The sequence below is a fragment of the Boleophthalmus pectinirostris genome, unplaced genomic scaffold, assembly GCF_026225935.1.
Source record: "Boleophthalmus pectinirostris isolate CB_2022bp ecotype Guang Dong unplaced genomic scaffold, ASM2622593v1 HiC_scaffold_4, whole genome shotgun sequence".
NCBI classification, from domain to species: domain Eukaryota; kingdom Metazoa; phylum Chordata; class Actinopteri; order Gobiiformes; family Gobiidae; genus Boleophthalmus; species Boleophthalmus pectinirostris.
Genome location: NW_026571353.1, coordinates 888,659 through 906,009, shown reverse-complemented (window position 1 = coordinate 906,009; position 17,351 = coordinate 888,659). Strand labels below are relative to the sequence as shown.

The window sequence follows — 17,351 nt, the reverse complement described above, 5'->3', positions numbered from 1 at the left end:
CTCTGCCCATTGTGTGGAGCTCAATTGGCATTTACAAGACGACACCAGAATTGGCAGGTCCACCACTGGTGTCCTGTGCTTTTCACAGATGAGAGCAGATTCACCCTGAGCACCTCTGATAGATGTGAAAGAGTCTGGAGAAGACAATTAGAACACTCTGCTGCCTGTAACATAGTTCAGCATGAGCGGTTTGGTGATGGGTCAGTGATGTTCTGGGGAAGGATACATGGAGGGACACACAGACCTCCACCAGTTAAAAAGGCAGTCTGACTGCCATTAGATATACCCACTGTCAGACGTGACACTGCTCCAGGGTTCCTCCTGACGCACGACAATGTCTGGCCTCATGTGGCAAAAGTCTGCAGGCAGAACCTGGAGGATGAAGGGATTGAAATGGGTGAATGTCCCTCATGATCACCTGACTCTACAGTCCTCAGACTCTACAGGAGCTCAGTGATGCCCTTACACAGATCTGGGAGGACATCCCACAAGACTCCATCCGTTGTCTCATTAGGAGCGAGCCACAATGTTGTCAAACATGCACAGAAGCACGTGGGGCCACACAAGATGTTGAGAAGAAGTTTAAGTTGCAGAAATGAAATTTAGACAAAAAGGACTAGTCTGGACATCATTATTTCACTTTGATTTTCAGGCTATAAAATGAAGCCCTCTGTAGGCTCAACGTCATTTTGTTCCTAACACATTGCCCTGTCCATAATTATAGTATATATAATAGAGATAGCCAGCATTTTTTTTTTGTTTCACATTTTTGAGTGTATGGGTTTGACCTTCTGCAATGAGAAAAAGTTGAACTTTTTCATTACATAAAATTTTCACGGGCAGTGGACTTTAGGTATTGTTAAGACTACATCTTTAGAAGAAAACAAGGGTCATGTTTTTGTAGATGACAGAATAAAAAATGTGCTGGAAAAATCCGGAAATGATTTCATGCAAAGTGTAGTGGTCTAATCCTGAGTTTTTCAGATGGTTTCACTGTTGGAGTGGGAGTACTTACAGTGTAGGGCAGGAGGGTGATGAGCATCATGCACACCTGTCCACAGAGCACACACACTATCAGCTCTTAGACTTGGTACAAGAACTGAACAATACTAAACATTTGTTCTAAAAATAGTACACAAAATTGTTTCTTGTGAGCGTTAAGCCACCTCCTCAAAAACAGACCTGGAGTTGTGTTTTGTTTCATTCACACATGGTTGAGTAATCTTTTAGTCTGTCTACATCTCAAAGCTCATAATGCTCTGTTCCACTTTAGTTCAGTAGAGTCAGTTAGTCAGTTAGTCAGTCAGGTCCAGGGCTAAAATTATCCAAATGATTCTAGTGAAGGTGCATGGAGTTTGAAAACACAGTGAAGCACTAAGTGAAGAAGTATTGACATCATGACATCACATGCACAAATGAAACAAAACACAATTCCAACATTTTGAGCTTTGGAGATGTAGACAGACTAATAATAAAGGGTTATACAAACATGTGAGAATGACAAAGTGAATAATATAGGACCTTTAAACGGTAGCCTACATTACATGTCATGATCTGTATAATGTTTATGTGACTCACCAGGTTGAAAAGTGCCAGGTTGTCATCTATCCGTATAACCACCTGGAACAGTCTGTATACCCACAACAACAGAGGTGAACAAAAGCAGTAAACTCCAACAATAAACAACTCCTATGAGGAGAGAGGGGGAGAAAGAAGAGAGAAGGAGGGAGGAGAAAGGGAGAAAGAGCGGAAGAAGAGGTGGGGACCTGCTGTGAGCCGCCCACGCCATGGACACGATGAGGAACGTCATGAGATACACAGCAATCTTTGTGGAGAGCAGCACCTGCAGACTCTGCCTCAGCTCCTGCACACACCACAGCCACAGATTAGAGTCACACACGTGTGTACGTGTGTGCGTGTGCATGTGTGTGTGTGTGCGCCTGTGTGCATGTGTGTGTGTGTGCGCGTGTGTGTGTGCCTGTGCGTGTGCATGTGTGTGCACGTGTGTGTGTGTGTGTGTGTGTGCGCCTGTGTGCATGTGTGTGTGTGTGTGTGTGCGTGCCTGTGTGTGCGCCTGTGTGCATGTGTGTGTGCATGTGTGTGTGTGTGTGTGTGTGTGTGCCTGTGTGTGCGCCTGTGCGTGTGCATGTGTGTGCACGTGTGTGTGTGTGTGTGTGTGTGTGTGTGTGTGTATGCGCCTGTGTGCATGTGTGTGTGTGTGTGTGCCTGTGTGCGTGTGTGTGTGTGTGTGTGCGCCTGTGTGCATGTGTGTGTGTGTGTGCCTGTGTGTGTGCGTGTGTGCATGTGTGTGCCTGTGTGTGTGCGTGTGCATGTGTGTGTGTGTGTGTGTGTGCCTGTGTGTGTGCGTGTGCATGTGTGTGTGTATGTGTGCCTGTGTGTGTGCGTGTGCATGTGTGTGTGTGTGTGTGTGTGTGTGTGTGTGTGTGTGTGTGTAGGGGACTGCTGATGGTGGGAGGGACTGATGGCAAAGAATGACTTTGAGAGGCCTGGACAGTGTGACAGTGAGACTTTAGAATGACTTGGGACATGTGAGGAGGACATTACCTCACTGGTCTCCACTGGAGTGTGGGCCACAGGGAGGATCTGCAGGAGAACACATGGTTAATATCCACCTCAGGCTAGAACATACACATACAGAATACTGCATACAGAGATGCAGATGCATCTGTAGGAAACGTATGTCAAATTCAGTTTTTAACATACACATGAACATGTTCACCCCCAGGTAAACATGCTCACATCAAATGGTTCTTACTGATAACAATTCTAATGCTCAATTACAAAAATGCTGGACATAATGGCTTGTTAATTTATGTAATTATTTGGTGCTTTGATTGTCAGGAGTATTATGGAACATGGGTGCCTTATTTGGGTTGACAGTTTCAGTGGTGAAATCCAGTTGGTTTAAACCTAAAATGTCTCTCTGATCTGAATGGTCACTAAACCCCAGCACCTGCACCAATCATGAGTCAGTGCTAGTGCAGCCTCTGCAGCTCAGGGAGGGAATTCTGGAGGTTCTGAGCTTCACGTGAGGCCTGTTCATTTACTGAAAATGAGACACACTTGGATGTGTTCTCTCTCTGCAGGTGAAGGCTCTGGAGACACAGGTTCAGTTGTGGTTGTAGGACCTTTTTTTTAAACTATAAGAGCTCAGGCAACACGCAGTTCCTTTGACTCGAGATCAGGCCGGGCTGAGCCTCTTGCTTCTCCCGCGGCTGCTGCTCTCCCCACGGGCGCAGGACTCACCATGACCGTGGCGATGATGGAGATGAGCGCGTCGCTGTAGGCCAGCAGTCTGTGGGAGGACTGGCTGCTGCTGGGGCCCTCCGATGCGTCCGGGGACATGACTTCCGATACCCGGGCCGAGGGGGCGCGTGAGCCCATCTTCTCCATGTCCTCCTCTGTGTGCTGCTCTACCACCTCAGGCTCGATGTCATCGCAGCGGGCCATGGTGCAGAGCGCGCCCGGGGATGGGGGTAAGCTGCACCTGCTAAAGGAGAGGGAGGCTCTGCGGTGTCGCCATCTCTGTTTACAAACAGGCACCCCGGAAACCAGGCAGCTCCCCACTGCGCAGGCGCACCGAGCTGTTTAGTTCAGCCACGAGAGGGCGTAGAAGGAGACATTAGAAAGAACACTTGTGGCTCCGCTGCTCGAGACGTTTCTCAAAAGTCTCAGTGTTGCCAAGATTAATAACAGGACTGTTTACAGTGATTTAAACCTGTTCATTATTTACTGGTCTAATGGTGTGGTGGTGGTGGTGGAGGACGTGTGGTGCCGTATAAAAGTGTTCTACAGGACGCGCCTCCTGGGGGTGCGCGCCGCGTACGGCTCTCTCTGATTGGCTCCAAACGCAGTGACCCAGGGTGAAGGCGAGTGCCGCTGAGAGGCAGGTCCAGTGAGGAGAGCAGCGCGGGGCTCGGTCTGGACTCATGGTTTGGATCCTGTTTTATAGCCGGTACAGTGCACCGCGGGGGGTCCGGACACGCGCCAAAGCAGTGCGCAGGTGAGGGGCCGTGCGCGCCGTGACTCCTGTAGGAGTCTGAGGGCCGTACAGTCTTTATGTCTGTTCATTAGACTCTGTTCTAAATAGATGTCAGTATGACTGACTTTACTCTGAATGTTCCAACAGCAGTGTGCGCCTCACGCTTACTTTAAACTCCACCTGAAGTAGCAGGTTTGACTTCATTATTTAATGTGTGGCTTCAGCTAGTTCATCCACTGCGTCTGGCATTGCCCCTCCCCCAGCCGCAGGCCCCTCCCCTGACCCCTGCCCACAGGACCCGGGGCAGATGGGACGGCTCGTGCGGCTTAAGGCTGTGTGGTGTGCAGAGCAGGTAGAGATGAGCGCTTAGGTTTGAAACGCTCTTCTGGTGTAGTAGAGTAGGTGTAGTCGTACACACTCCGGAAAACCATATGTGTCTGTTGCCTCACTGTCCCACCTGGAGCAGTGTACACTGGAGCTCAGGTTCTCCTCCGTCATTATCACAAAGGGTCTGGTTCCTCTCTGAAGCCTGGTTCCTCTGGACACTAACTAATACACACGTCTGTATTAGTTCTGTGCAGGGCCATGCCTCAGACCAGTTCCATCACCGGTCAGCTCCCCGACCTGAGAAGGGAGGATACTGATGACCTATGTTACCATGACAACGGCCTTTGTTACCGCAATAACAACCTGGTGTCGGGGCCCCTAGAGGCCCTCATTCAGCACCTGATGCCCTCGGAGCAGTACTACCCTGATGTGAGTGCCCCCTACAGGACAGAACAGTGTGATGGGTTCTGGATTATTGTGATCGTGATTACAATCTCAAAACATAACTGGAGATATTATTAGTCTGTCTACATCTCTGTTCAAAATGCTCTGTTCCACTTTGTGAAGTCATAAAGAGGTAGTTTTCAAGTTAACAGTTGCCTTTTACTTTTAGTGCAGACACTAGACAATTTCAGGGCTGAAATTATCTAAATGATTCTAGTGAAAGTGTATAGACTTTAAAAACACAGTGGAGCACTTCCTGTATTACCACATCACAAGTTGGAACAGAGTATTTTCTGTTTGAGAGGAGAACTCAGTCTAAATGTGTTTGTGTGTGAAACAAAAACTAAAAACAATTCGATGTCTGTTTGTGATGAGGAAACTACATTAGAACATAGATCATGGAGTAAAATGTTCTCTGATGACAGCAGGCCAAACCCAGGAGAGAAGACCTCCTGGTGACACTCATACTGCAGCTTCAGAAAACTCAAAATGACCCTAAAATGATAATGCCCACAATGATGAGGTGGGCAGTGCCCTGTGTTCTCATCCATATCACACCTCTGATGTCTCCTCTGATGTTCTCACAGAGCTCCTATGTCTTCACCTTTCTTCTGAGCTCACGTCTCTTCCTCCCCCCACACCAGCTCCTGGACAGACTGAGTCAGCTGTGCTCTGACCAGGTACAGCCACCTCCACCTACACCACCTCCACCAGCCCCCACCAGTCCACCTCCACCTGTCCACCTCCACCTGTCCACCTGTCCACCTCCACCAGTCCACCTCCACCTGTCCACCTCCACCTGTCCACCTCCACCAGTCCACCTCCACCTGTCCACCTCCACCTGTCCACCTGTCCACCTCCACCTGTCCACCTCCACCTGTCCACCTCCACCTGTCCACCTCCACCTCCACCTGTCCACCTCCACCTCCACCTGTCCACCTCCACCTCCACCTGTCCACCTCCACCTGTCCACCTCCACCAGTCCACCTCCACCTGTCCACCTCCACCTCCACCACCTCTCCACCTCCACGTCCACCTCCAAGTCCACCTGTCCACCTCCACCTCCACCTCAAATTCAAAGTCCACCTCCACCTCCACCTCCACCCACCTGTCCACCTCCACCAGTCCACCTCCACCACCTGTCCACCTCCACCTGTCACCTGTCCACCTCCACCACCACCTGTCCACCTCCACCTCCACCTCAAATTCAAAGTCCACCTCCACCTCCAAGTCCACCTCCACCTCTAAGTCCACCTCCACCTCCACCTCAAATTCAAAGTCCACCTCCACCTCCACCTCAAATTCAAAGTCCACCTCCACCTCCACCTCCACCTCCACCACCACCACCTCCACCTGTCCACCTCCACCTGTCCACCTGTCCACCTCCACCTCCACCTGTCCACCTCCACCTGTCCACCTCCACCAGTCCACCTCCACCTCCACCTCAAATTCAAAGTCCACCTCCACCTCCACCTGTCCACCTCCACCAGTCCACCTCCACCTGACCACCTGTCCACCTCCACCTGGTCCACCTGCCACCGTCCACCTCCACCTCCACCGGGCCACCTAAAGTCCTGCGTCTCCTAACCGAGTGGACTCAGACTATCCCCTGTGACTTTAGGGACAAGTGCATGTCCCACAGCCTGAGGACACTGTCCCACAGGCTGGTCTCTGGTGACCTGGTCAGTCTTCTGGGCCCACAACAAACATGTGGACATATGTCCTCATGTCCAAATGTGTGTCCACATCTGTGTCTCCTCATGTCCTCGTGTGTGTCCTCATATCCACTGTCATAAGATTATTTAAATAACAGTTAAGCATTAGAAATGTATCGCTTTTTCAGTGCAGATTATAATGTGTCCTCATGTTCAAATATGTGTCCTTATGTGTGTCCTCATGTCCTTATATGTGTCCTTATATGTGTCCTCATATGTGTCCTCATATGTGTCCTGATGTGTGTCCTCATGTGTGTCCTCAGGTCCTCATGTGTGTCATCAGGTGTGTCCCCATGTGTGTCCTCATGTCCTCATGTGTGTCCTCAGGTGTGTCCTCATGTGTGTCCTCATGTCCTCATGTGTGTCCTCAAGTGTGTCCTCAGATGTGTCCTCATGTCCTCATGTGTGTCCTCATGTCCTTATATGTGTCCTCATGTGTGTCCTCATGTCCTCATGTGTGTCCTCATGTGTGTCCTCAGGTGTGTCCTCATGTGTGTCCTCATGTCCTCATGTGTGTCCTCATGTGTGTCCTCATGTGTGTCCTCATGTGTGTCCTCAGGTGTGTCCTCATGTGTGTCCTCATGTGTGTCCTCATGTGTTCCTCATGTGTGTCCTCATGTGTCCTCATGTGTGTCCTCATGTGTGTCCTCATGTGTGTCCTCATGTCCTCATGTGTGTCCTTAGGTGTGTCCTCAGATGTGTCCTCATGTCTGTCCTCATGTCCTTATATGTGTCCTCATGTGTGTGTCCTCATGTCCTTATATGTGTCCTTATATGTGTCCTCATATGTGTCCTGATGTGTGTCCTCATGTGTGTCCTCAGGTCCTCATGTGTGTCCTCAGGTGTGTCCTCATGTGTGTCCTCATGTCCTCATGTGTGTCCTCAGGTGTGTCCTCATGTGTGTCCTCATGTCCTCATGTGTGTCCTCAGTGTGTCCTCATATGTGTCCTCATGTCCTGTGTGTCTCTCATGTGTCCTGTGTCCTCAGGTGTGTCCTCAGGTGTGTCCTCAGGTGTGTCCTCAGGTGTGTCCTCATGTGTGTCATGTGTGTCCTCATGTGTGTCCTCATGTGTGTCCTCATGTCCTCATGTGTGTCCTCATGTGTGTCCTCAGGTGTGTCCTCAGGTGTGTCCTCATGTGTGTCCTCATGTGTCCTCATGTGTGTCCTCATGTGTGTCCTCATGTGTGTCCTCATGTGTGTCCTTAGGTGTGTCCTCAGATGTGTCCTCATGTCTGTCCTCATGTCCTTATATGTGTCCTCATGTGTGTCCTCATGTCCTCATGTGTGTCCTCATGTCCTTATATGTGTCCTCATGTGTGTCCTTATGTGTGTCCTCATGTTCTCATGTGCGTCCTCAGGTCCATAGGAGGGCTCTGGTCCGCTCGCGCAGGTCTTTGTTCCGGTCTCTGTTCCGGAGACTAGCTGTACTGGCTCAGTATGAGGAGGCTCTAGGGACACATCCAAGCTGGAGCAGGGGACAGTCTGATGTCCCGGAGAGTCCAGCCCCAGGAGCTGTCCACGTCCACCTCATCCATTTGGGCCCAGCAGCTCACACACATTGAGCTGGTAAGGCCTGCGTCGTGAGCTCCACTGAAGTCTATTGAAGTCTATTGAAGTCCATTAGAGTCCACTCTGTCACACACTGAGTTGAACTGACCGTTCGTGTTTAGGAGAGACTGAGCTTTGTGGAACCTGAGGAGTTCGTGGAGGTGCTCATGTCCAGAGGAGCAGTGGACAGCAGCAAGGTCAGGTCACACTTGTCAGGTTTCCATGCTTCTTGGGGAGATTACATTGACATCCATTTCCTAGAGACTGAAACTAACCTTAACCACAGCCACCCCAAAATGTGTAGACATTATAATTTCAGGAAAAATTACCTTTATTTTTGATTAAATCATGTTTGAATTATTAGAGAAATGTGTTCCTTGTGTAAATTGTGCCATACATGTCATAAATATAGAACTTTTTTTCACAAATTGCTACTTGATTGGTGTTAAACTGTTATTTATATTTAAAACAGGTATTATCGCACAAAATTAGAGAATCATCAAACCACGCCATATGCACTTTAAGCAGTTTTAACTTTACTCCATATTGTTACTTCTATTTGATCACATTTGCTCTGAGTTTTCCTTTGACCCAAAAAGACATTTCAGGGAATTTGATGAACCATTCATAATAAGTAAACATACTGCTGGGTTGGACACTGGTGATTGTAAAATGGTTTGTTTTCACCACAATGTTGTGTGTGCAGAGGCTCGGACAGCGCCCTGGGTCCCGCTCCCTGGACGCCTACGTGGACTGGTTCAACAGACTTAGCTCTTTAGTGGCCACAGAGATCTGCCTGGTGAGTGCTGCGCTCGCACTGACCACTGGGGGCAGTAGTGTCTCTCCTGACCTCCCCCTGTTCACAGCCTGAGAAGAAGAAGCAGAGAGCGCAGGTGGTGACCTTTTTCATAGACGTGGCTCAGGAATGCCTCAACATCGGCAATTTCAACTCGCTCTTAGCCGTCCTCTGTGAGTGCTGCTTTACTTCACTAGTCCGCCACATCTGTCCACCGAGTCTGTCCACCCTGTCACTGTCCTCACATCTGTCCACCCCGTCTGTCCACCCATCACCGCCCTCACATCTGTCACCACCCTCACATCTGTCCACCCCGTCTGTCCACCCTGTCACTGTCCTCACATCTGTCCACCCTGTCACTGTCCTCACATCTGTCCACCCCGTCTGTCCACCCCGTCACCACCCTCACATCTGTCCACCCTGTCACCACCCTCACATCTGTCCACCCCGTCTGTCCACCCCGTCACCACCCTCACATCTGTCCACCCCGTCTGTCCACCACGTCACCGCCTTCACATCTATCCACCCTGTCACCGCCCTCACATCTGTCCACCCCGTCACCGCCCTAGTAAACCTGCTAGCTGCCACATTCTAAACAGGAAGTGTGCATGGGGGAGCTTCCGGCTCCATTGTCGCTGTTTCTAAAAATAGTTTCTCTGCTGCTGGTCACTTTGGTCCTAAAATGTCCACATTAACCCATTCTAGATGATCCCGGCGTTTAATTTCACATTTTAATTTTTCTATATTTTGTCCGTAAATAAATTCCTGTTTTGAATATGGAACTTGGCTCCAAATTTGCCCCATAACTGCTAGCATTGTGAGTTCCATTTGACTGGAGCCATATGCTCCAGTGACATCACACTCATTTAATCCACTTCTTTATACAGTCTATGGTCCACCCTCACGTTTTCCACATCATCACTGCTTTTACTAAGTGTAAGTGTGTTCTCATGGGGTGGGTTCATTCGTATCCTTTTGTCCTGTAGCTGGGATGAGCATGGCCCCCGTGTCCCGTCTCAGGACCACCTGGAGCCGGGTCAACAAAGACAAGCTCACTGTCCTGGAGGTGAGTCTGTGTGGACATGAGCAGGGGGACATTTGTGGGCATGAGCAGGGGGACAGGAGGTGAGTCTGTGTGGACATGAGCAGGGGGACAGGAGATGAGTCTGTGTGGACATGAGCAGGGGAACAGGAGGTGAGTCTGTGTGGACATGAGCAGGGGGACAGGAGATGAGTCTGTGTGGACATGAGCAGGGGGACAGGAGGTGAGTCTGTGTGGACATGAGCAGGGGGACAGGAGGTGAGTCTGTGTGGACATGAGCAGGGGGACAGGAGGATGAGCAGGTGAGTGCAGGGGTGAGTCTGTGTGGACATGAGCAGGGGGACAGGAGGTGAGTCTGTGTGGACATGAGCAGGGGGACAGGAGGTGAGTCTGTGTGGACATGAGCAGGGGGACAGGAGGTGAGTCTGTGTGGACATGAGCAGGGGGACAGGAGGTGAGTCTGTGTGGACATGAGCAGGGGACAGGAGGTGAGTCTGTGTGGACATGAGCAGGGGGAGGAGGTGAGTCTGTGTGGACATGAGCAGGGGGACAGGAGGTGAGTCTGTGTGGACATGAGCAGGGGGACAGGAGGTGAGTCTGTGTGGACATGAGCAGGGGGACAGGAGGTGAGTCTGTGTGGACATGAGCAGGGGGACAGGAGGTGAGTCTGTGTGGACATGAGCAGGGGACAGGAGGTGAGTCTGTGTGACATGAGCAGGGGGACAGGAGGTGAGTCTGTGTGGACATGAGCAGGGGGACAGGAGGTGAGTCTGTGTGGACATGAGCAGGGGGACAGGAGGTGAGTCTGTGTGGACATGAGCAGGGGGACAGGAGGTGAGTCTGTGTGGACATGAGCAGGGGGACTGGACTATCAAGGGAAGAAAGATGAAAGTTTAAAGGAGAACAACGACCACGCATTAGTGAACTCCTGAGCAAAACTAACGTTATGGTCATGAATAAAACAGAAGGAACTTGTTCACTCAGACTGATTCTAGAATTAAAATTAAAACTCAATTTCATGATGTTGATATTGGCATAGACTGAGAGTTTTGTGCAGTTTAAATGCTAGACATGTAACTGTGAACATCTGTAGCATTTGAACAGCACAAATCTATCTATGCCAATATCTACATCATGAAATGAAGTTTAATTTTAATTTTAAAATCAGTCTGAGTTAAGAAGTTACTTATTAATGAATTACTTATCACTTATGTTATTCATGACTATAACATTAATTTTGTTGGTCTTTATTTGCTAAAGAAAGCTTTCATCTTTCTTCCATTGATATTTGTGTAAATTCTTCCATGAAGAATTTATGTCCTTTATTGATCTTGTTGGTTGAAGATTTGGTGATGTTTACCACACCACGCAGATTTATGAAGCTGGTGGAGAAAACGCAAGACATTTCCACAGACATTTCGCCATAGACAAGCATTAACCGGAAGCTGTGCAACCTTACCGGGCAGGTCTTCCGGCTGTTGTAAATAAGGTCTATTCTGTCTTAAAATAAAAATGTAAATCTGACCAACATCATACTGTTCTGTAGTGGTGACTTTATTTGTCAGTTAAAGCAAATCAGCTCAATGACTTTTTTTTTTTTTACAGAAACTTTAGTCACTAGACCCTTTCTAAGAAAAAATATTTCATGCTACCCTGGGGCAGAATGACGGACTCAAGGCTGCCAGTCTGCTCCATCAGCCCCTCCAACCACCACCAACACTCTCATACACACGCACACACACAGACACACACACACACAAGCATTTTCAGGCACTGTGGATGAAGTGATGAAGTGTCTTATGGTTGGAAATGGTGTTAGAATGTGTGACCTCTTCATCTGGACTAGATATAGTTGTGCTGGACTAGACACTGCTTGTTTTTAGCACCACTGATGAATCTGAGCTGAGACAAAATACACAAGCTAAAATCCAAATGTGAGAACAAATTGATTTTTACAGCACGTAAAAGTGTGTTACACCCCCACAGAACCTGATGGACCCCACAAACAACTTTTACAACTACAGGACAGCCCTGAGAGGAGCCACCCACCGCTCACTCCACGCCCACAGCAACCACGAGAAGGTCCAGGCACTGCCCTCATAACTGTCCACCCCATCATCACCCCACCTGTCTACTCTACCCTCACCACCCTCACCAACCCATCACCACCCTCACCACCCTCACCAACCCATCACCACCCTCACCAACCCATCACCACCCCTCACCAACCCATCACCACCCCTCACCACCCCATCACCACCCTCACCACCCCATCACCACCCTCACCACCCTATCATCACCCTCACCACCCCATCATCTCCCTGACCACCCCATCACCACCCTCACCAACCCATCACCACCCTCACCAACCCATCACCACCCTCATCACCCCATCATTACCCTCACCAACCCATCACCACCCTCACCACTCGATCCTCCTCTCTGTCTCTCATTTCACTGTGTCTCTGTCCTCACTGTTTCTGTCCTCTGATTGTCTCAGATGGTGGTTCCTTTCTTCAGTCTTCTGTTGAAGGACTTGTTCTTCTTGAAGGAGGGTTGCACATCTGGACTCCACAGTGGACACATCAGCTTCGAGGTCCGTCTCTCCTCTGCCCCCACCCTCTGCTCCTGCCCTCTGCCCCCACCCTGTCAGAGCGACAGGTGTGACACGTGTAACTGTGTCTGTAGACATGCTGGGAGCTGGCCAAGCGTGTGAGCGAGGTCCTGTCCTGGAGCAGAGTGGAGTGTCCGTTTGAGAAGGACCGGCCCATCCTGAGCTACCTGCTGACCGCCCCCGTGTGCAGCCAGGATGGTACCTCACTGCATCCGCCCCAAACCTACTGAACCCACCCCAAATTGCACCCACCCCAAACCCACTGCAGTCATTAGGTCGTGACCATTCAGAGCAGAGAGGCATTTTAACAAGCAACTGTAATTAACTGCACTTCTGTTCTACCCATAGTGTGTATTTTGAATTTGTATATCATAGCATACTTTTTTACCTTTTAATGCACACCCTTACTTTTATTTTGTCAAAGCTTTTATTACTAGTCTTTGTTTAGTGCTACACCATTAACCAAAGCTTCTAGTGACAATGCCAATAAAATGATTTCTGATTTTCAGTTTTAAACCAACTGGATTTTAGCATTGAAAGTGGCAATTTTAACTCCTTGGGTTCTTTTTTAAAGACAATACAGTAAAGTGTATTTACCTTGTTGACATGTTTCGGCTGCTGCTGCATCTTAAGAACTGTCCTCGGTGTTGGTGGTGATGTGTCATACATCAGCTGTTGTTACTTCCTGTAGGTGTGGTCAGACCTGATAGAGCTGGGAGGTCGCTGAGACTGACCACGCCTCCCGTCACCCAGTGCTCTCTGGAGATGGGATCTATGAAATCCAATGCAAATCATGCAATAAATCACACATAGGGCCGGGCGTTTCACATCTAAAAAAAGGAACACAAAAGGAATACAAAAATGAAACATCAGGGAGACTCACCAAACCAAAAGGAAAACCCAAAATCCGCCATATCACATAACAGTAAAAGAAATAATCATATTATAGATTGGGATGGGACTCAGGTCATTGGATCAGAAAACAAATTCAAACTCTGGATCAGGGAGAACAGTAAAATCTGGAAACGAGGCACAGACAGCATTAACCGTGATGACAGAGTTCCTCCTGTCACACACCTGGGACACCCTCCTCCAGAGAACACCGGGCGACGGGAGGCGTGGTCAGTCTGAGCGACCTGCAGGTCCATCAGGTCTGACCACGCATACAGGAAGTAACAACGTCTGATATACGACACATCACCACCAACACCGTGACAGTTCTGAAGATGCAGCAGCAGCAGAAACATGTCAACAAGGTAAATACACTTTACTGCATTGTCTTTAAAAAAGAACCCAAGAAGTTAAAGTACATAAAAATAAAAATAGAAATAGTAAAAATAGTATGAGATATTGCAGAGTCCATTGTATGGGCATCATGTATCTCCATGGAGACAAGTAAATGACACCAAGTTACAGGTTAGATCTGTGGAGAGGAAAACCCCTCTCACAGCAAGATCATTTTGAGCAGTAAAAGTACTCTTATTATTTATTCAATGAGAATGCATGTTAGATGAAGTATTGCATTAATGTGGAACATTTGAAGAATACACTACAACTTCACAAACCTGGTGCGATGTGCAGTGCAGTTTATCTCATTGGTCCCTCCCTCTCCAGCTCTGTGCCTGGTCTCCTATGAGCGAGAAGCCCCTGACAACAGCATGGACAAGCAGCAGTGGAGGTCTCTGAGGTACGTCCCACACGCACCATCACATCACATCCACAGCTCAAGGCCTCAAAGTGGGACAAGTTGTGAGACACAGTGGGACATTGTGAGGCCGTTGTAGTTAATAATAGCAGTTAGTGTTGTCACAATACTAACATTTCAAACTCAGTTTCCTCAATACTGAATCTGATACCATTTTTTGTTGTAGTCCCACATGCTGCTCTCCATGTGCGCTGTGTGGGGATTGTCTCTTTTTTTCTCCTCCTCCTCCCCTCATGTTTGGCTCTATTCTTTCTCTTAAAGGTACACCTGAGATAAAGGTGGCAAGACCTGAATTTCCCTTTGGGGATCAATAAAGTATTATCTAAATATCTATTTAATGATAATAAAATAAACTCTTTTTTTAGACTACTTTTTCAGTATCGATAACTGCTCAAATGAGTCTAGTGATTCAGTTTCAAGACTTCAATTTCTATCTTTTAATACTTTTCACAGCCCTTTTAGCAATTGGTCAAAATTTAAAATGTTTTGTTATCTGAAGAGTCAAAATTCAGGAATGGAGATGACGAGGTAAAGTGAAGTGAACGATAACATATTTTCAAAGAAGTGACATCAGATCTAAAAATACTACTGGTCTTTCTAACAAACAAATGAGCAACGGTTTTGATTTGTCAGGGAAGAAATTTTATAGCCTCAAAACTGGGAGAAGATAGTGTCTATAGATAAAATTAAATGCTATTAATGCCCAGACGTATGTGTTAAATATTTGTTTAATAAAATCTGCCATCAAAAACGTTCTATAAAATGACCTTATGACTTCACTCTGTCCCCTCACAGGTCCACTCTGTCCCCTCACAGGTCCAGTCTGTCCTTCACAGGTCCAGTCTGTCCTTCACAGGTCCACTCTGTCCCTGTCAGATACTGGACAAGACTAAGGTTGGAGATGGACCAAGCCACCACAGAGACAGCCAGGGGGCAAACTGATAACAGTCACGTGTTTGGGGTTAAATAATTGCACCTCCTTCTGAAAATCTATAGTGATATATTTTGTATGCACATATTACAGAGATAAGAACCATAAACCAGATCAACAAATCTACAATCTGACAGTTACACAGCAAACTCCACCTGAGAATTCTGACTTATTGAGCTGTCACATGAGTGTGATCCATCGTCTTCCTCTTCATCCAAGGCCAGGTCAAGGAGACAGAGTTCTGAGCAGAGAGGCCCACACTTTCTTCCTCAGCCTAGACACTTCCGCCAGCTTTTCCTGAGGGATTTTGTGGTGTGCCCAGGCCAGCTGGGAGACATAGTCCCTCCAGTGTGTCCTGGTTCTTCTTCGGGGCCCCCTCCCAGTGGGACATGAACAGCTCCCCAAGGAGGCTTCCAGGAGGCATCACTGTCTTATACTTAAAACTTGTTTTTTAAGTTTTAGGGGTGGAAAAATCAATCCTCTCCACCTCTGAATGAGTTTAGTCTCACAGCAAACACATAAAAACACATCAGATGTGACTGGACAAGCTGCTCTGTGAGCACTAGTCTAATGTTTAACTTGTGATCTCTGCCCGGTTGCAGCTGTTGTCAGTGTTGTGTGTAGGTTCTGGTCTGCAGGGGCTGAAGATGGACAATTGTTCTGGCAACATAATTTACACAGACTGTTCTTATATATATTATATATATATATATATATATATATATATATATATATATATATATATATATATATATATATATATATATATATATATAATTATTGTTTTATCTCCATATTTTTATTTTGAATAAATGTTCTTTGTGAGTTGTTCATGCAAACAGTCTGTATTTTCTATCATGTTTATGTTGTATGAAAGTTTGAAGTGATTAATAAAGATGCACAATGGAGCTTTTCTAATGGAGAGTCCCCCCATTTATCTCTGTTATTGCTTTGCCTAGAATGTTCCAAAATGTGATATTGTATGTATTACTTTTGCCAAGCACCACAAGTTACAGGTCAGATCTGTAGAGAGGGGACTATGCTCACAGAATGCATGTTTTTCATGGTGATACTATATACTACTATATATATATAATATATAATACTATATAATAGATACTCAGCAGGACACCACACAATGGATCATACCAATGCCAAATATTTACATCTCTGTGGAGACAAGCAGGTGATGGACCCTCAACCAAAAGTTACATAATGCACTTTTAATAGTTTAAACAGGACTCGTGTCTGTTGGAAAACTGAGAAACAACAATTTACTGAGGACATTTTTATTTTCTGATCTAAAGGAAAGTACAGAAGCAAGTATAAATATGTAAATAGCAGAAAATAATAGTTCATGTTATGACAAGACACAAATTACCAGCATTTAGCGACACCAGTTTAACATGAAATAATAAGGTAACAATTTGCAAGACAGTCTCTTGTAAAAAAAAAACAAAAAAAACAAAACATTTTTAAAGTGGAACTAAACACTAAATTCACCTTTTCCATTCATAAACTGTGTATATGTGGGGTTTTTTGGCAACTTAAAGCTGCCTCCGGCAATTTAGTACTACATGACGTCACAAAAGACTGCTCATACAGCGTGTGGAAACCTGTTAGACCAATCACACCGTTTGACATATGACCAGACTCCCCTCCTCCACCCCCCTCACTCTCCCCTGTTAGCCCCACTTAAAATTTTGTAAATAACATAATTGCTGCACAAATTAAGCAAAACAACAGAGACAGATGTGGAATATAAAAGCGCAGACACAGGACTTGGCTGTGATCACCTGAGGTTGGCTTGTGCTGGAAATGTGGTTCTATTTTGCTAAATCTACAGGTACAAAACTGTCCGGTGAAGTAAAAAACACCCCAAAATACCTCTGCATATGCTATCAGCTGGTTGTGTTGGAATCCTAAAAGTCTGTACAAAATATACAAAATGTCAGGGGGTGAGTTTGACAGTCAAACATCAGAATTTCTGTTCAACTTCATGACAACAAATGCGAAAGATTCCCTTCATATCATATGTTAATCTGACATTATCAAATCATTTTAAACAGGGGCCTACTCTTATGAACAGAAGTGGGTAGAAGGAGCATAAATCGTGACGAGGGAGTATACACCTTAACACACACAGGATGCAGTCCTGGAGAAGGCATCAGACAGTAGGTGGAGTAAGGTTCCCCTGTCAGGATGTAACATCTGATTTATCATTT

The 17,351-nt window shown here is 47.0% G+C and overlaps 1 protein-coding gene and 1 pseudogene across 1 annotated transcript in view; one reads left to right on the top strand and one right to left on the bottom strand.

Annotated features, from left to right (window-relative positions):
* Positions 1-3,580, bottom strand: part of tmem175 (transmembrane protein 175) — a 17,812-nt gene extending 14,232 nt beyond the window's left edge. Inside the window, exons 1-5 of the mRNA XM_020938318.2 lie at positions 3,268-3,580; positions 2,566-2,604; positions 1,767-1,864; positions 1,579-1,630; positions 1,016-1,051 (exon numbers count right to left, since the gene is read on the bottom strand). Of these exons, the coding sequence (XP_020793977.1) occupies positions 1,016-1,051; positions 1,579-1,630; positions 1,767-1,864; positions 2,566-2,604; positions 3,268-3,471 (429 nt within the window). The 5' untranslated portion in view covers positions 3,472-3,580. The remainder of the gene's footprint in view (positions 1-1,015; positions 1,052-1,578; positions 1,631-1,766; positions 1,865-2,565; positions 2,605-3,267) is intronic.
* A 390-nt stretch (positions 3,581-3,970) lies between these two features.
* On the top strand, positions 3,971-15,785 carry LOC110172417 (ras-GEF domain-containing family member 1B-A-like; annotated as a pseudogene).
* The last annotated feature ends 1,566 nt before the right edge of the window (positions 15,786-17,351 follow it).